The sequence below is a fragment of the Camelina sativa genome, chromosome 1 (assembly GCF_030686135.1).
Source record: "Camelina sativa cultivar CO46 ecotype springtype chromosome 1, ASM3068613v1".
In the NCBI taxonomy this organism is placed as follows: Eukaryota; Viridiplantae; Streptophyta; class Magnoliopsida; order Brassicales; family Brassicaceae; genus Camelina; species Camelina sativa.
In genome coordinates this window covers 2,282,196-2,300,566 of record NC_141880.1, presented here as the reverse complement: position 1 = coordinate 2,300,566, position 18,371 = coordinate 2,282,196, and the positions used below count along the sequence as shown (strand labels likewise).

General features: G+C 38.4%; 5 protein-coding genes and 1 pseudogene across 8 annotated transcripts; 2 read left to right on the top strand and 4 right to left on the bottom strand.

Annotated features, from left to right (window-relative positions):
* Position 1: 1 nt before the first annotated feature.
* LOC104703631 (mitogen-activated protein kinase kinase 8 pseudogene) lies at positions 2-1,043 on the bottom strand (annotated as a pseudogene).
* A 1,450-nt stretch (positions 1,044-2,493) lies between these two features.
* Positions 2,494-4,032, top strand: LOC104720693 (B3 domain-containing protein At3g06220-like). The gene is made up of 3 exons (XM_010438592.3): positions 2,494-2,760; positions 2,865-2,971; positions 3,385-4,032. Exons 2-3 carry the CDS (start codon positions 2,879-2,881, stop codon positions 3,826-3,828), a joined length of 537 nt encoding a protein of 178 aa, XP_010436894.1. The 5' UTR covers positions 2,494-2,760; positions 2,865-2,878; the 3' UTR covers positions 3,829-4,032.
* A 43-nt stretch (positions 4,033-4,075) lies between these two features.
* Positions 4,076-7,670, bottom strand: LOC104720627 (uncharacterized). The gene is made up of 5 exons (XM_087467704.1): positions 7,496-7,670; positions 6,596-7,059; positions 5,862-6,506; positions 4,805-5,726; positions 4,076-4,719 (listed from the first exon to the last, which is right to left on the bottom strand). The coding sequence occupies exons 1-5, from the start codon at positions 7,541-7,543 to the stop codon at positions 4,288-4,290; spliced, it is 2,511 nt and encodes an 836-aa protein (XP_087323830.1). The 5' UTR covers positions 7,544-7,670; the 3' UTR covers positions 4,076-4,287.
* A 1,001-nt stretch (positions 7,671-8,671) lies between these two features.
* LOC104720550 (guanylate kinase 3, chloroplastic) lies at positions 8,672-10,728 on the bottom strand. The gene is made up of 2 exons (XM_010438464.3): positions 9,609-10,728; positions 8,672-9,082 (listed from the first exon to the last, which is right to left on the bottom strand). The coding sequence occupies exon 1, from the start codon at positions 10,460-10,462 to the stop codon at positions 9,617-9,619; it is 846 nt and encodes a 281-aa protein (XP_010436766.1). The 5' UTR covers positions 10,463-10,728; the 3' UTR covers positions 8,672-9,082; positions 9,609-9,616.
* A 946-nt stretch (positions 10,729-11,674) lies between these two features.
* Positions 11,675-14,431, top strand: LOC104720471 (BTB/POZ and MATH domain-containing protein 2). 3 transcript variants are annotated; one of them, XR_002037718.2, is made up of 5 exons: positions 11,735-12,554; positions 12,710-13,058; positions 13,228-13,297; positions 13,586-13,862; positions 13,959-14,431. XR_002037718.2 is itself a non-coding variant. In XM_019244692.2 (4 exons), exons 1-4 carry the CDS (start codon positions 12,142-12,144, stop codon positions 14,138-14,140), a joined length of 1,221 nt encoding a protein of 406 aa, XP_019100237.2. In that variant the 5' UTR covers positions 11,675-12,141; the 3' UTR covers positions 14,141-14,431. The 3 variants fall into 3 exon arrangements, 1 of the variants encoding a protein (XP_019100237.2); XR_015567352.1 differs by having other exon boundaries at positions 11,742-12,554; positions 13,142-13,297; XM_019244692.2 differs by lacking the exon at positions 13,228-13,297 and having other exon boundaries at positions 11,675-12,554.
* On the bottom strand, positions 14,076-17,433 carry LOC104720406 (uncharacterized protein At5g19025). 2 transcript variants are annotated; one of them, XM_019244694.2, is made up of 3 exons: positions 16,706-17,433; positions 16,549-16,611; positions 14,939-15,254 (listed from the first exon to the last, which is right to left on the bottom strand). In XM_019244694.2, exons 1-3 carry the CDS (start codon positions 17,232-17,234, stop codon positions 15,232-15,234), a joined length of 615 nt encoding a protein of 204 aa, XP_019100239.1. In that variant the 5' UTR covers positions 17,235-17,433; the 3' UTR covers positions 14,939-15,231. The 2 variants fall into 2 exon arrangements, with proteins under 2 accessions (XP_010436636.1, XP_019100239.1); XM_010438334.3 differs by having other exon boundaries at positions 14,076-15,254; positions 16,549-17,411.
* Positions 17,434-18,371: the final 938 nt, after the last annotated feature.

Sequence of the window (18,371 nt, the reverse complement as noted above, 5' to 3'; positions counted from 1 at the left end):
AAGTGGTACGTAGGCAAACCTAAGTTTGTGTGTATCTTTTGATCACTTTGGATCATTCACATTCGAATAACGGAGATAACCCTAACCCTAATCTTGGTGTTGAAGAAAAGGGTGGTTGAGAAGCTGTGAAGCTGTCCACCTCTCGCTAGCTTTCTTACGTAAACAGCAGTCGATGAAACTCTTCAACTCGTCAGAGCATTCTTCGGGGGCTTTCGGTGGTTCTCCAAAGCACACGGCGCATATTATCGCGGCCTGGTCTGGTTTCTGTCCTTGAGGAAGCAGCGGGTAGTAACCCACCAAGATCTCGAGCATCGTAAGCCCAAAACTCCATATATCTCCTGCATAAACGTTCGATCTGTCTTCTTCTGTAACACCTTCAGCTTCGCTGTCTAGTCTTTCGGGACTCATGTAAGCGTACGTCCCCACGAACGAGTTGCACTTGTTTAAAGACTTGGCCACGATCTTGCTTACTCCAAAGTCTGCGATTTTGACTTCTTCTTTCGAGCTACGTAGCAAATTTGCTGGCTTGATATCTCTATGAACGATCTTGAGCTCGTGCAAGTAATTTAAACCTTGTAAAATCTGACGAGCCATCAAAGCTAGTTGATCCTCTGTAACGACTTTGCCGCGTAGAGACTCTAGCGTGCCGAGATCCATGTAGTCCATCAAAATAGATACTTCTCCGGAAGTATTCTGGAAGATGTCGGAGGATCTCGATCTCGCGGAGGAGTTGCTGGCGGGAAGTTGAATCCATGTCTTCTTTGATCTTCTTCAAGGCGTAGATCTCTGAGGTTGTCTTGTTCTTAACTTTGAATACGGTTCCGCCGTTTCCGCTACCGAGAACATTGATCCTATCCAGATCGGTAGTTGAGATGTTGTTGCTTGCACAGGAAGTAACCATTGAAGCGGCAGCGATGGGGAAATAGCTGGGGAAAGTAGGTGGAGTAGTGGTGGGAGGTTGTAACTTGAGATTTAGGAATCCAGGATTTCTAACAAGAACCATCGTGTTGTTGCTCGAAGGATGGATCTTGAAGAGGTTTGGTTTTTTTTTCTTTCTGAGAGAGTTAGTTTGGTTTCTGAATAATGACCGTCTCTGTTACTAAATTGATTGATATATACACAAATCCTATTCCCACTTCCATCTCGAAATAGGATAAATTGTTTCTTATTCGTATTTGTATTTCCATCTCGAGATAGGACAAATTGATATATACACAAATCCTATTCTGTCTATGAAATTTATATATCTAAAAACTTGTGATTTATTAAACATATCTATCATATACTCTATTCTGTTTTCTTAACATTTATCACATAGCTTATTTATTTAATTTTTCTAAAATATCAAACCACGTGAAAAAATTGTAATTTTATTATAAATATAAAGAGATTATTAGTGACAAATATCCCCTAACTAACATAACAATGTTAAGTCTGAAATTAACTAATTAAGTCCCCCATGCATCAAACTCTAGAAGAGAGCCTCCATTTTTATGGAAGTGTGCATGAAACCAAAATTCGGATCCTGCTCCATGATCTCGCTACACGTGCACTCGTTCACCACCCATGAGGCCAGCCACCACTACAACGTCATTAGTCAAAGCCTATTCTTCAATCCGTTGATTTCCAACCTTTACCATAAGACTTGGGTGATATGAGTCTCTCTAGTCTCTACATACTTATTATTGGCCTCGAATGCGCCACTAAGCTGATTCCTAGCAAATTCTCTTATTCCTACTAAAGTTTACACTACCTAGTACCAAGTTATGAGATTCTTGATTTGAGTAAAGATAGAACAGATATTGTAATTTGTGCCTAGTTAAGTTGTGCCTATCTATAAGTATAAGAACAGATAGTGTTAGTTCTCTAATAGAACAGAGTTAATTTCACTCTAGTGTAAAGTTCTATTATGAGAATCTTAATTTGGGTAACAATTTTGATGAGTACAGATACAGTATGTGCCTAGTTAATTTCTGGTATGAGATTCTTAATCACATTGTTTTGTCCGCAAGTGTTTAGATAAACAAAACCAGTAATACAGAAAATGTTAACGGAGCCTAAGCTAACGAAATCATATCTTCACTAATCATAATTAAAAAAAAAAAAAACTCAGTGATTGGTTAACTTACTAAGGTTATCCATTGGTTTGTTTCTTCTGACTGAACATATTTTTTTCCAATGAGAATATCAACAAAAGTTAATTTGAGTGCAGAACTAGATAAAGCTTTTACTCAAAGACTCAGATTTTGGTGTTGACTCTTCTTTTTCTATTTACTGCTCTGCTATCATTGACTCTTGTATAGTACAAAATGTGGGGTTGTTTTGAAAATCAAATGGTAATAAAGTAAAAAGTAAAACAAACCAACACCATCTCTCTCTCAAGTCTCTGTCACACTCGCTTTATTTTAATTTTCTTTTCACTGATAGTGAAATTAACATTAGCTAGTAATGCTAAACAGTTAAAGAAGCTCCTCAATAACCATAATCTCGAATATGTTGCTGGCTAGACTCTGTTTTGACATGCAACATTAATAACTCCCAAGCTACTAAATCTCTTTTTCAAATCCTAAGAAAAAATAAAGAACAAAATAGAAGAAAGTGGTAAGAGCAATGCTACTTTCTCATTGGCTGTACCAAGAGAAAGGACATACATTAACTGTGTTCTGCTACCATTTCTCTCTCTCTCACTTTGATATCCCTCTCTCAATTCCTCTTGTTCGTATCACAATCAAAGAGAAGACTAGAAAGACTAGCTTCTTGGTAAGAATCTCTTCTCATGGTTCCCAAACTCTCTTAAATTTTCCTAGCTTTTCATATTTTTCACTAACTCCTCTGCTCTCTTTCTCTCCGTCTCTCTCTCACAGTTCCTACGACCTCCATGGCTTCCGGTGATGTTCTTCCTCGTTTCTTCAGTGTCTATTTTCCTCGTTTCTTCAGTGTCTATCTTTCCCATTACAGCTCTGACTCCTTGGTGAGTTTTTTTCTCTGTCTTGACTGGTCTTTTCATGGAAAAATCTGTTTTTTTTTGTGCATATGTTCTGTGGTGATGTGAGTGAGATCTGAACCAACATTGTAACTTTCTTTACTACTTAAAGCTTAAGATTTTATGTTTACATCAGACATGTTTGAATATGGTTGAGAATGAGTCAAAAAGTAGATATGTAGAGGCTTACTTTGCTCAGATTTTTCTTTAATGTTCAAATTTTTTTGAAGAAGAGGGTTGCTTGCTTGTACAAATCCCTAGTTTAACCGCATCTTGTAGGGTTTTTGAACTGTTTGTTAACCTTATTGTTTCTTTTTGGATGTTGAAAGCCTCGGCTGCAGACAGAGTCTCTGGTTTTTCTTTTTCTGCTGCTGATGAGTCAATTTTTGTGTGTTGAGCAGATGATACCAGTTTCGTACTACGAACACTTGCCGCGTCCGTTGCCCAAGACTGCCATTCTCATGGGAACTGGTGGAAAGATTTGGAAAGTAGCAATGAAGAGCAGGCAAGAGCAAGTGTATTTTGAACGAGGCTGGACCAATTTTGTGGCGGATAATGACCTCAAAGATGGTGAGTTCTTGAGTTTTGTCTTTGATGGTTACAGACGCTATGAAGTGAGTATATTCGGTCACGGAGGCTGCAAGGAGATTCGTGCAGCCGTTGAAGTGGAAGAAATCTCTGATGGGTCAGAGAGTGAGAACAATGAGGGTTCTCTTGAAAGCGTCATACTAGAAGAGGAAGAAGAGATCAATGATGCTGATCAGACAAAGAGTGACCCTGACTATTCTCCTGATAGTCCAGACACAACAACGATCTCTGTTGAATCTGCTGAGGTGTTCAATTAGTCCGCCACCACAAGCAGGAAGAGAGGTTATAAGAAACATTATCCTTAAAAACGTTTACTTGTTAGGATCAAACTCTTCTCTGTTTCAGCTTTGTTAGGATTAATTAAACTCTGTTTGAGTCTTGTTATTCTCACTCTTTGTACTCTCTCTCTCAATGAGTAGCACCTCTTAAACTTGCTTACTCTTGGGAATCTTGCTTCTCTTTTCTAATATGATCTAACTTTAAAATCAAAAAAGACACGGGGAGTTTTAATGAGTTCAGATCTCAACTCACTTATATATTCATCTCCATCATCTTTACAAGAGTTACATCAAAAACTTCGGTGTCTTTTGAATCACTCAGAGTTCTTGAAGATCTTGAAGCAGATTAAGAGCTTGATCAAGCCCTTAAGATATTCCCAGTTAGTTTTATAGGAGTAGTTAAAAACATTCTAATACAGAGAGCTTGGAAGATGATACTTATGATTGTTCATCCTCGAGCCTTTTTAAAGCCAATTCAGCTAGCCAGTGAACCGTTCTGCTCTGGCGACTCACTCCAACTGCACCAGAGAAAACATCGAAGTTCTCGAGCTCAGCCGTAGTTTCCAGAACTTTCTCGAGCTCTCTCTCCATACTCAAATCTCTGAACATCAGAACAGTCTCCACATCATCTTCCATCATCCATATCGCAAGCTCGACCACAAACCTCCTGATTCTTGGAACTTTGATCGCTGGCTTGTCATGCTTTTTCAATATCGAAACCAGTGAGTTCGCAAGTTCTAGCTTTGTGATCCCTGAATCCGTCAGAACAATGCTTGCTTCTTCTGAACTCATTAAGTTGAACACTTGTGCTGCTAATCCTAGCATCACTTCCAGTAATTTGTTGTCTCCTGATGTTATTGACTTCAACACCTGCAAGTAAACATAACAAGTTTTATATAGTTTTAAACATAACGAGGTTGGCACAGTTTTTGTTCCGACAGACATGCATACTCACCGTAGGCGCTGCTGTTTTAATGAATCTCAGGTCGGGAAAGCATTCATGTCCAGAATATATGCACAAGTTTCTCAAGACTCTAGCTGCATTGACACGGATCAAAGGAACTTCAAGTGCCTCCACGAGTCTTCCCAAGACTCCGAGCTTTAGAATGTGGACGCAGTTGCTTCTGCTCTCCAAAGCAAGCATCGCTATAGCTTCACCTGCAGCGATTCTGACTCGGCTCTCATTCTCATCCACATGTGTTTTTCTTTCCAAGAAGATGTTAAACAACTCTTTCAAGACACCTCCAGTAACACCAATTCTTTCCCGCGCATCAGCCTCAAGCGCGAGGAAGCTCAGGATCTCAATCCCTAACTTCTGTAGTTTTGGGTATCTCACTCCATGGCGCAGTATGTCTCTCAAGCTGCTGATTGTGAAGACGATTTCTGAGATCTCTCTCCTTAGACATTTCCCGGTGTTGCCACTTGTGCTTACTAACATTTTCACTAGCTGCAGGGACCGTTTCACTGTCTGGACTCGTGACAGAACCATATCTGCATTCTCTTCTTTCAAGAGTGTTACGTCTGTGTGCGTGAAGTCAATGATCTTTGGGAGAAGCCCTCTTGTGTTACCTATTTTTCCACAGTTGTCATGATCTCTGGATAATTTCTTTAGAATCAATAGTCCCAAATTGTTGAACCTCCAGAAATCGTACTGTAGATGATGGTCGTGGAATATGTCCTTCTCTCCAATCTCATCAGGAGCTTCACCTAAAGATCTGGTGTTCTGTAACAGTGATGAAATCGATTCCATCGCACCAGAGATTCCGGCAACTCTGAGAGAGTTCTGTTTTTTGCCAGCGAGTTTTGAGAGTATCTCAGCTGAGGATCTCCTAATCTCTTCTTCTTGCATATCTTTCCAGTTCAGCATCTCCACCAACCTGGAGGATAAAAGTTCAGAATTTTCAATATTTATTGAAAGGAAGAGATCTGCTTCGTTTCATTTTCCAACCTGCAATCGCAATATAATAAAGTTCTCTACAAAATTTGACAATTTAACTTTGTAAAGAACAAACCTTTCAATGACGGGTAAGTTGATTCCAATCTTCTCAAGTGTATCCTCTGCGAACCGCTCATTTACCACAAACTGCCTAAGAATCCTAGCTCCAATGAGCTGTTCATCAGAACAGTTGGATCCCACAAGCTCCATAGCAAAGCTCACCATATCCATCTTCACACCATCAAAGATACTCCCATTCACAGACTTTGAGTACGCATCATAAAAGAATCTCTTGATCGAAACCATTCCAGTAACCCCAAACCCACACTCTCTAGTCACATTCTCAAGCAAGTTACACACACTAACCTCCCACTCCCAGTAAGCTTTCTCAGCAAGAAACAACAAAGCTTCAGCAAGCGAAAGCGAGTAAAAGATACTCAAAGCAGCTTGCCTGTTCCTTTTGTCCAAGTCTCCGTCTTGAACATCTCCGTAGTTGTGCCTTACGAGCTTGTAAGAAGACAGAGCCACACAAGAAATCGCTGACAAGAGCTGGAGCCAATAGAGAAGCCTGCTCACATAGCTGGAGATGTAAAGCCATCTCGCATAAGGAAGAAGAGGAACTTCTGAGTTCTTCCATGTCAGAGTGGTTCGACGATCAAAAGTCTCTTGCCGTCCGATTCCCGTCGTCGCTTCTCTCAGTCCGTTCTTAAAGACCCCATCGCTGCAGAGATACACAACCATTACTCAAACCTAAACCCTAAATCGAAATCGGTTTCAATTCGATTGAGCAAAAAAATAAAGAAAAAAAACCTGATTCGTTTTAGATTTCTGAGAAGTGAGATTGAGCTAGATCGTAGCACGCGGAAGCTACTGATTCCGACGCCGGATACAGTCCACGTTGCTTGGTGCTGCCACTCGAGCTCGTGGCTTCTGCTGAAGATTCGAGTGCCTTCGATGAGGAGAATGATGGTGATGAACCAAAAATCGGATTTTTCGAGTGTGATCGCGAATCCGCCGAGAAGAACCACCGTGGCCCAGATGAAACCTAGGGTTCCGAGGTTCGTGGCGATTTTCTCAAGGATCGCAAGGCGGAGAGCGAAGAGAGTGAGCTTTTGCTCCGGCGCGGGTGTCGTTGATCTGTGAAACGCGATCGCGGACGATACAGACGCTGCGTCTGCGGTTTCGCCGCTGTCTCCTTTCTCGACGCTGTTTCTATAATCCAAAACGGTGTCGCTTGAGCCTCTAGCTTCTTCCAATTTTTGGAGCTCCAATACCTATTTGAATTCAATATTAATTACTAATTTCTTCCCCTACCAAATGTTTTTTTAATTACGAGGCCAACCACACTTTTGGCTATTCTCTATAACAAAAAAAATATATATACATTGTACTAATAATATTTGCAGCAAACTTTCGAATGTTATTGTTTTGCTTATATGAAGTATATTGAAGATAGAGAGGGGTTGGTTAATATGAGCATTTGAAATTTGTTAATATGGAAACACCATGCAAATATATCACCATTAGAGCAAAACGAGGTATGTTGTAACATATTTACATTGATCAAATCGACGTGATCAATAGTGTTTTACAAATGTGTTGAAGATTAATCGAATGGTAACATAACATCTAATCAAACCTAAAGTGAAAATAAAAAGTGTGAAGAACAAAACTTGTATATTAATCTAGCTAGTTTCAAGAAGATTAAACCTGCAAATGGATGCTCCGATCATCCTCTCCAAAATTCTTGGAATCCATTAAACCTTGCGAGATTTTTTCCTTTTTGTTATTATCAACTTTTAATTAAGATTTTGTTGGATTATGGATACAAATGAGAGACGGCATGATTATCTATATATATATTGCATTTATTTGTGTGTTAGTCAAGAGACAAGGCAAAAAAAAAGTGTAGAAGAGAAGTCAACAATGAGGCGAAAATTGAAAAGGAAGTGTGCAAGAAAGTGTAACTTCAAATTGCTGTTTATTTTCTGTCACAAAATAATCATTAAGTCTTTCTAAAGCTTTGTTCTTCCAATCATTTTATTTATATCAACAAAGCGATCTTCTTGTATGTTTCTTACTTCTTCTTCGAAATCTTTAGGTTTATTGAAGAAATAATAATGTAACATTGACTTCGTGAGGTGTGTATATATATGTTGCTTGAATTGTGTTTTAAAAGCCGCCCCCAAACCCTTTTCTGTTGCCTTGTGAGTTGTGTGTTGTGTCACATACAAACCAAGCCCTATAATTAACGGTCCTAAATAAGCAAAACAAAAAGCTTATATATTAATCCGAAATTTTGATTTGCAAGATAACATACGTCGACCTCAAATGTAATAAGTGGATATGCAAGCATATATTCTCTGTTCACATAAGTCATGAATTATTGGAAATTAAGAGTTGAGGTACGCCACTAGAATAATATATGAAATCATCGTAGTTGTATAGTCCATATGAGGCGCTTGGTTATTGTTTATGGTGGTGACTTGGAAGTCCGGATTCTAGCATAACCCTCCCTGCCTCAAACTCAAAGCCTTATATTTGGGTCATCACCATTCATCACCCTATTAATTTATGAAATTATCTCTGTTTTTAATATTTTTCTTATAGTTAGCATGAGGAAAATATCTTGATCCATTTTTTCATCAAGAAATTGTCCCGAATAAAAAAGGGTCAATAATAAACATGTTCCGAAATTCTTGGAACTCAGATGCCACCAACCATCTATTGCTTTGTTTAGGATCAGTACTGCAATCATGAGGATGTGTTTCATGCTTGTTTGTGGAGGTGATAGAGTCTGCTATGTTCTCAGTACAACGTTTTCGGTGGTCGTTGTTTTGTGTTCGAGAATTATTTGCAGAAAAGAAGCAAAGATAGGAAAAAAGGTTTGGCGATTAAAAATCCAGTTTGGTATGGATTGTTCTTTATACGAGACTGTGTCTATTTGGCAGTTATATCTCCTGTTGAATAGGAAGATCACATCTCGTTTAGAGTCTTTGTGTTTGGTTCTGTTCTTATGAGCTTATGTAATCACACAAGTGTGCCCCAAGGAAACAGGGTAAAAAGACATCAGACGCATTGACATTTGAAAAATACCAGAGACAAGAGGAAGTAAGTGTAAATGTGAATGATAGGTTAAAATGTCATTGGTTGGTACTTGTGCAGACCCCTTCAACATATTATACTGTATATGATGATGGAGATACCAAATCAACGTCTTGTGCCATCACTTCTTTCGCCAAAATTACACTCAAGATCTTTGATCTGTTTGCCTAATCAGGGAGATTAACCATCAACCTGCACAGAAAAATCTACTCTAAGCGATGCTTCGAAGATGAAAACAGAGAAGAAAAACATCAAGCAATCTGCTAAGAAACAATCGTCACAACGTTCAAAACATTTGCATTTGATAAACTCGCAGTTCCTAAACCTAAGAACTTTTGCAAGAAACTCCTACTTCCAGTGATTTCTATCTAGGATTCAAAACATATTGGAGAGTGCCAGATCAACTAATTTAGCCAGGTGCTTAGCGAGCTTCTCCAACGGATAACGGAATTGTCACACAAACAGATTTTTGTAAACAACTTAATCAGTCAAAAGCTTAATCCCCCATACTTCCTATCTCTCAACCCTTTGTCAGAATGGCTTCTCTAAGTGTATGTATTCTTTCTCAAGTAGCAACGAAACATCACATTATAGTCTCATCAAAACATGCTACAACAAATCAAACTTTCCAAAGTCTATTCCTCAACTAAATCTAAGCGCAAGTCAATGCATTACTATACCAAACTGAGTGCTTTACAGAGCAAAGCAAGTAAAGTACCTTGCACATCAAATCCTGACAATCCTTTGATGAACTTTAGATTTCTCAGCATCAATAATAGATTCCACTCGGTTAACCGCATCATCAAGCATCCCTTTGGCATTAACCACAACGTAATCAAAGTTCTTAACATGCCTAACCTCTTCTCTCGCCGTAGCAACTCTAACAAGAAGCTCCTCTTGACTCTCCGTCTTCCTATCAATCAACCTCTCAACCATGGCAAGCTCACTCTCCGCCACAAGGAAGACAAACACGGCGGAGTTACCAAGTATCCTCCTTAACGTCTGAGCTCCTTGAATATCAACTCTAAGAACAATGTCTTCCCCTTTAGCCATGTATTCCTGAATCTGCTTCTTAGGAATCCCTTTGTATTCTCCATAAACAAGTGCGTACTCAAGAAGCTCTTCGTTCTCCACCATCGACAAAAACTGATCTCTCGAGACAAAGTAATAGTCTTTGCCGTCGACTTCGCCAGGTCGCATCGCACGGCTCGTTGCGGTGACGACGAAATGTAGACCTTGACGAACCTCACGAAGCTTGTTGATCACTGCGTCTTTACCGACTCCGCTAGGACCACTGACGACGATGATGATTTGATTGGGCGGTGGGATGATTGGATCGACGGTGAATGAAGAACCCAATTGAAACTCGAGGGAACGAAGCAATTCGGGTTTGGTGGGAGGTTGAATCGGGGAAGACGAATTGGGGTTATCGGGGATATGGGTATCGGTCATTTTCAAGGAGGAGTAAGAGTGACGGAGAGGTTTGGGAAAGGAGCGGGAGATGAAGAAGATGGGTTTGTTTGGGAAGATGATGGAGCGAGAGAAAGAAGAAGAACAGAGCTTTCGAAACATTTGGGGATATTAAAAGGAGCAACCTTTGGGTATTGTGATTCCCCCACAGAGAGGTTTTTGGTTTGAGATTGGGTCACTCACTCACTCACTCGAGCCACCGACGATGTTCTCGTCCTGTCTCGATGCTTTGCCGCGGTATTGAAGACCTTTTTAGCACGATGAGACAGTACTACTAGGGTTTACTCTTTGAAATCAATTTTTTTTATTATTTTTTTTTACCCCATTTTGTAATTTCTTGATTCTTCTATGATTGATTATAAAGATTTATAAACTTACATTAAATTATTTTATTATATAGTCATATTGTAGTTGAAATTAATATTATTATCTAAATCCAAACTGACTAAACAAGTAGTCCTACATAGACGTATTAAACGGGCCGGCCCGCATCTATTTGGACCATCCATAGCGGACAAATTCTATTTTTTGGACCGTAACAGATTGGTCTGCTAAGCCCGTGGACATAAAAGTTATGTTCAAGCCCGCGAGTCTAAATAATATATTAAAATATAAAATAAAATTAATAAAAAATATATTAAAATAAAGTAAAAATAATAAATAATAATTTTAATTTTTTTAAGTAAAATCAATGTTTATATTAATTTTTTGTAGATGTTTGAATTTTTTTACATTAAATTATTTGTATTGCCACATACTTTTAAAAGATATATATTTAAAATTATATAAAAATAGTTATATATCTATATTAAATATTTATTTTTATTTAATATATAAAGACCGCAGGTCGATCCGCCAACCCGCGGATATAACCCGCTAAAACCCGTAATCCGGTTGGACTAGGTCCGCAAAGCCCGCTTTTTAACGGATTTAATATTTAGTGTTCATACCCGCCCCACTGAAATACTATTTAGGATAAGTCCGCAGACATAAAACCCGCTTGACACCTCTAGTCCTACAATAATTTAAAAAATTCTTAATGACCCTAATCACTCGTTACTTTTGCTTTCAAATTAAAGTGTTTTTGTTTACAAACGTGGTTCCCAATTTTGTAATCTAATTTCATCTTCTTCTTCTTTTTTTTTGTCATAAGTATATACATTTTTTTGTTCAACTGTCAAATTAATTTAAATAACGTTTTCATATCTTAACACGAAAATATAATTGAGTAAATTTCAAATAAGTTTATTTTGTTTCCTTATATACAAAAATTCCAAACACAACAATAGGATGTTCTAATTTAATTTTCTCCCTAAATTAAAAATTAAAAAAAATAAAAATTTCGACGTTATATTCGCAACCAACCAAGTTGTTGTGTTAAAAAGTTAAACCGATCAATCAAGTGGTTCCTCCTCCTCTCTCTATCGCATCTCTCTCTCTCTCTCTCTTTCTCTTTTCCTCTCGTTTGTGGCCAACGTCGTCGTCGTCGTCGTCGTCGTCTTCACGATCCACGACGATTCATCTCCCTAGTTCCGGCGATTCTCGTTCTCTCTTCTGATTCCGCTCAATCCCCCATTTACTTTTCTCAAATCGCCGTGATTGTCCCTGTGATTCGAGACCCTGATTTCGCCTCTCAATCTCGGGAAAAAAAGATCGAACCTTTTTCTGAAATTCGAAGTCTTTAGCCGCGTGAAGATAATTTTTCCGTGTGAGAAGATCGAAGAAACAATCAATTTCTCTTACAGAGTCGTGGTTTCTTGGATCTCTCGTTCTTTTGTTTGATGGACACTATTAGGGTTTCCACGGAGGTTCCTGGATCTTCGAAATCGACCGCGCAGTCTCTCTCCGAGTCGACCTCTCTCACGGAAACCATCAATGGCTCCCACGAATTCAAGATCAGCGGCTACTCTTTGGTCAAAGGGATGGGGATTGGCAAATACGTTGCCTCCGATACGTTCATGGTCGGTGGATACTCTTGGGCCATCTATTTCTACCCGGATGGAAAGAGTCCAGAGGATAACTCTGTCTACGTGTCTCTCTTCATTGCCCTCGCTAGCGAAGGTGCTGATGTTAGGGCTTTGTTTGAGCTTACCCTCGTCGATCAGAGCGGTAACGAAAGGCACAAGGTTCATAGCCATTTCGGTAGAACTCTCGAGAGCGGACCGTATACTCTTAAATATCGAGGAAGTATGTGGTAAGTGAATCTTTTTATCCCTTTCTGGAATAAAGTTTCTATTTTTGAAGTGATTTCAGGAAATACTATGGCTTAGTATCTGCATGAGTTTAGATACTGACATGTTGTTTGGGGTTTCTTGAATGTTTAATCTATTGATGATTGCTTTAATGTAGGGGATACAAACGGTTTTTCAAGAGGTCTCTTTTGGAGTCATCTGACTATCTGAAGGACAATGGTCTCTTGGTCCGGTGTTGTGTTGGAGTGGTGAAGTCACGCACAGAGGGACCAAGGAGTTACAACATCCATGTGCCGGTTTCTGACTTAGGTCAGCAGTTTGGGAAGCTTTTGGAAAGTGAGAAAGGAGCTGATGTTACTTTCGACGTTGACGGAGAGACATTTCCTGCTCATAAACTGGTTCTTGCAGCTCGTTCTCCAGTTTTCAGGGCACAGCTCTTTGGCCCGTTGAGAAGTGAAAATACCAAATGTATTACCATAGAAGACATAGAAGCACCAATTTTCAAGGTCCTCCCTTTAACTCTGTCTGGACTAATATCTCTTTGTTCTTGGAATGTTGTTGTAGAGTTTTAAATCTGTTAGGTTTACAGTTTGAGGCTGTTAAGATTCAGTATCAGGTGTTATAAGGCCTTGGTTCCTTGCCTTTTCTCGGGTGAGTGATTATGGTGTGATACAGGATATTCTATTTACGAGACCTTCTCCTGGGGTGCTGCTCCTGTTCTCTAATATTACTCACCCGGGATAAGGTTTAATCTTTCTACTTCTCTTCCTGGTTGCATGAATCTCTGTTTGCTTACAAATAGCTGCATTGTCTCCATTTCTCGTATGTGGTAAATAATTTTTCATAGGTGATCATGTCAAAATGCTAAGTATGAACCTTTTTATGCTCTGTAGCTCGAGTTTTGTTTGTTAAGATTGGTCCTTAGTGTATGTGCGAGTTTCGGATCTTAACTCCTGTAAACTGAAGGTTGAAGTGTATGCTGATACAAATTCTCTTTTACATTTGTTTTATTTTGCTCTTTTTGTTGTTGCAGATGTTGCTCCATTTTATCTACTGGGACGAGTTGCCTGATATGCAAGACTTAATAGGAACAGACTTGAAATGGGCATCGACTCTTGTTGCTCAGCATTTGCTTGCTGCTGCAGACCGTTATGCGCTTGAGCGGCTTAGAACAATATGTGAGTCAAAACTCTGTGAAGGAATCAGCATAAATACGGTTGCAACCACCTTGGCTCTTGCAGAGCAGCATCATTGTTTCCAGCTGAAAGCCGCCTGCCTTAAATTCATAGCTTTGCCAGAAAACTTGAAAGGTAAAAAAGATAATTTCATTTTTGCTTGAGTATCTTTGAAACCTCATACTGTCTTTGTATTAAAATATAGTCTGTAATGTTTTGTAAATTCTTTAGCTGTGATGGAAACGGATGGGTTTGATTATCTGAAGGAAAGTTGTCCATCCTTACTAAGTGAGCTATTGGAGTATGTGGCTAGACTGAGTGAGCACTCTTTAACATCATCGGGGAATCGGAAGGAGTTATTTGCTGATGGTTGTGATGTGAATGGAAGACGGGTGAAGCAACGGTTACATTAAGTAACTAACCGAGAGAGAGAAATAGAACTCACTTTGGGAGCCTGAGTTGATGATGGTGACTCGTGGCAAACAGAATTGTAGAAGAGTAAAGATTTGTGCATTTGTCATTGTAAAATGATTAGTGGGTGTTCTGTGTTGTTCAGCTAGTAGAGTGAAAATGTTGCATTTTTCTTCCTTTTTCTTTTGTTTCCTGAGGATTTTATAACAAAAACCGCTTCTCTGAAGGAAACTTTTCATGTACTGATAATTCTTGACCTGCCAAAAATAATCACGGGGAACTGCTGTTCTAGATATCTGGTGCGAAAGGTTATAAAGTTTATTCATTTGCGTTCTAGACAAGAAGCTTGTCCTACCTATGTCCATGAGACTGGAAACAAAACAAAGTTTTAAAGAGCCACAGGGACAGAAACCGAATTCAAGGAAATAAATAACCAAGATTTTAGACCAAACTCAAGACAGTTGCATCTTCAGATACAGATCATCTACTTTTTGAGATACCAGAAGAAGAATCTCTTGTCGCGTGAACTTGAAATCCAATTAAGAAGTCAAAGATAAACCCCCTCAAACTGCATATACCAGTTATTCAAGCTTACGAAATCCGAGATTTCTTTTCGAAATCTCTGTTCCAGAAACCAAGTAAACTAAACAGAATGGAGATCTAAACAAATTAGAGCAGTTCCAACGCCAAAGATATCAACTTTCTGGATGGAAAAGCTAACCCTCAACGAGATTTCATAGACTTGCAATGAAATCAGGAGATGAAAAGCAAGAAACAAAAGCAAACACGACACAGAGATAAATCCATCCCCTAAAGTATGTGTAGGAGGAAGTGCAACGAGTGATCCATATGATAAAGTGAAAGTTGATCCTGCCTTTTTTGCGTGGTAAGTAATGGAGTTCAATAAAAGTTAAGTATTCAAGTTGTAATATTGGGACATTTCTAAGGTAAAAGAAATAAGAAATCCGCAAACGAAGCTGTTCGGATATTTCTAGTTTCCAAGATGAACTATGCAAACATTACATGTGATAAATCTATAATGATAGATTGAAGGGTTCCTATCGACCTGATCAGCGATGATCTACCCCTCCCTTTAGAGCCAAGTTTGCTTGCGATCTGGAGAAGATAAAGACATAGACTGAATCACGATGACGAGAAGAAATAAAATGACATATGAACAATATGTTAACCCAAAAAACTTTCATTTGATTATATGAATGAACGCTAGATGTGAGTCGGACAAACAAAGTGAATAAGTCTGATATGAGCACGCACCACAGACAAAAAATCACAAAATCTACTGATGTACAACCAATCAACGACCTTAGTCATAGTAGATGTGTAGATCATATAACAAGTTACATACAAAGCAATGCATTCTCATCTACTCAAGGTTGTTGCCAACTGGCTACCTAGCACCATGTATTCTGCTTTATAAAAGCATGTATTTTTTACTGAGCAAATCTCCAATTTTAAGATGTTGTCGGTGCTAGGTTGTATAGTGTTATACACGGGGTCGAAATCAAGGGAGCCAGATATGACCATTGAAAAAACATGTCCAAGATCAAAGTGGAATAGTTTTGTTAAGTTAAGAATCATTAGCTGTTATATATATGAAATACAGATTCTCGACCAAAAGAGATTGGAAAGCAAAGGACCAACATTTGCAGCAAAAATGGAGTTTCCCATTGATAAGCACAATCAACTAGACAGAGGCTGCTATCTGTTGACTCTTAGGTTTTATAATGCCTTGACACCACCATTTCGAAAAACACGAGACAAGGCAATGCCTTCAATGTAGTTTTAATCTTACACGGAACCTTATTTTCTAATCTGTGCAAGCTAAGGCGGAAGAATCATAATTCATAACCAAATTCCCACATTTCTTCATATCTGACTTGCCAGTACTCTTTTTCCTTAAATTCAAATCTACTAACGCTGAAAACTTCAGTAATAACTGCTATATAAGATGTAGACCACCAAATGTTCCGTATCCATTTCTCACTTAGACGATTCAAATCTGCTCTAATTGGCAGCAGATCTAATCAGCACAACTATGAATATTATAAAAAACTACTCTTTTTACCAAGAGACTCACAATTTGATTCATCATAACCAATAATGACTCACAGAGAGGGAAGCACACTGTTACCAATCAAAAGCAAAGAACCAACACTACCCATTTATAAGAATTTATCTGAAATCCCTTGAGAGTGACAATGGAGAGATCACATAATTCATTGGTATACTCATCGAAACATATGATCAAACTACTCATCCATCCATGGCTAATGCTACCCAAAGAGACCAGAGAATTGGCGAAAGCAAGTTCATTTCAGGCAAAATTGAACAAGCAAATGAAAATGGAAACCGAAATTGGCAAAATTGAGAAGGGAAGGGTTTGACTAACTTTTTATGACGACGACCTCGCTTAGGTCCCCAACCTTCAAGCTTAGCAACAGGGCAGCCACATCTAGATCGGAAAAGCAAAACAGCACGGCCATTAGGAGGAGCCATCCTTCTGAGCTCAGCTCTCAAACACTCGTAATCAGGATTGCTCTCACTACCTCCTTTCCAAGGCAACCGATCGATCTCCTTAGTACCTCCAGATTTAACACATTCCTCCGTCTGCAATTGCAAATCAAACTCCATCGCCTTCTTCAAACCTTTACACTTTGGATTCCGACACTTCCTCGATCTCGGTCCGCAACAAAGGTCGAGAAACGCAATCGAAGCGGCGAAGAAGACGGCGAAGGCGAAGAAGTAGGAAGCCGGAGGGATCGGAGAGAGATCTTCATTGTCGGAGAAGATTAAGGACGAGAGGGGAGGGAAGTGAGATGAGAGGAGAGAGAATGAGTGGAACAGATAGGAGAAGTAAGAAGAGAGGAGGAAGGCGCCGGAGAAGAGGACGAGGATTAGGATTAGGAGGTCGAGAGTCGCGGAAGGAGAGTGCTTGCAGAGGTGGAGAGATGAAGAGGAAGAGGAGGAGCTGTGATTAGCGGCGGATCTAGAGGCGGAGGAGGAAGGGGGCATGCTATTGGTGGTGTGATGATGATGATGATGATCTTCGTCGGAGAGAAGGAGGAGATGGAGCATGTTAGGGAGGGACGACGACGACGGTGGTGATCCTCCTCCTTTACATATAATTTAACTCTTTTTTATTTGTATCTATACATTTTTTTTTTTTTTTTAGGGAAAAAGGCTAAAAATTAAAACTGTAATTGGGAGAGAGATTTCTCATAACTGAAAATGTATAAATACTGAAATAATATAATTTTTTTTATAAAAAATCTGTAGAAATTTATATTTGAAAATATATATATATATATATCTTACATATTATGATAAGAGATCATTTATTATGAAGAATAATATGATTGACTCTACAGCTATATGAATAATAAGTCAACACATTAAAGATAAGAGATTGTGTTACTGATTATTATATGATGATTTATTGATTTTTATGAAATAGATGACTTTTTGTTTATAAAACATACTTACAAAAGTAGTATGTTTTTTAATATCAAATGTTGATATATAATATACACCATAGATATACATAAACTATTTTGTATGTTTAAAAAGAAAAAATATGGTGTATACATATATATATATATATGTCAACATGTTATTGTTTAGGATAGAAATATTTCATTATATTTATCTTTGATAAATTATTATTTGAATAATTCAAGTATAATTTACTAACTACTAAGTGAATTTAAAATTCCAAATTTATTGTATGAGTAAAAAATACATATACAGTACTAGTAAAAATTTGTTTTGTCTTTTGAGTTCTTTCATATACCAATGAGTAATGACCAAAATATATACTTTATGGTTGTGTAATAAATTTGGTTCAGGATACTAGTCTACTAGGGAGAGTGGTCAGAACTGAACCATATAACATTGAAACATGGTCGCATTCTTTTTAGGAGAATGTCTCTAGAGTAGAGTTCGTAGCTAAAACCAACTTAGCTCACGTCTACGGCCAAATCGTTTTCATGAGTTTCTTTTATCGTACACATACCAAAACGATATAATTATGTCTACTATGGATGGTAAAGCTAAACGATGTTGTTGTATTTATTTAAAATATAGAAAAAAATATTGGAAAATACAATAACTAGATACACACGACACGAAATTAACAATAATGGGTTCATTTAATTCTCAGATGTACAGTTGGTTTTACTAAATTTTCTAATATTCACGGTATTTTAGATTTCA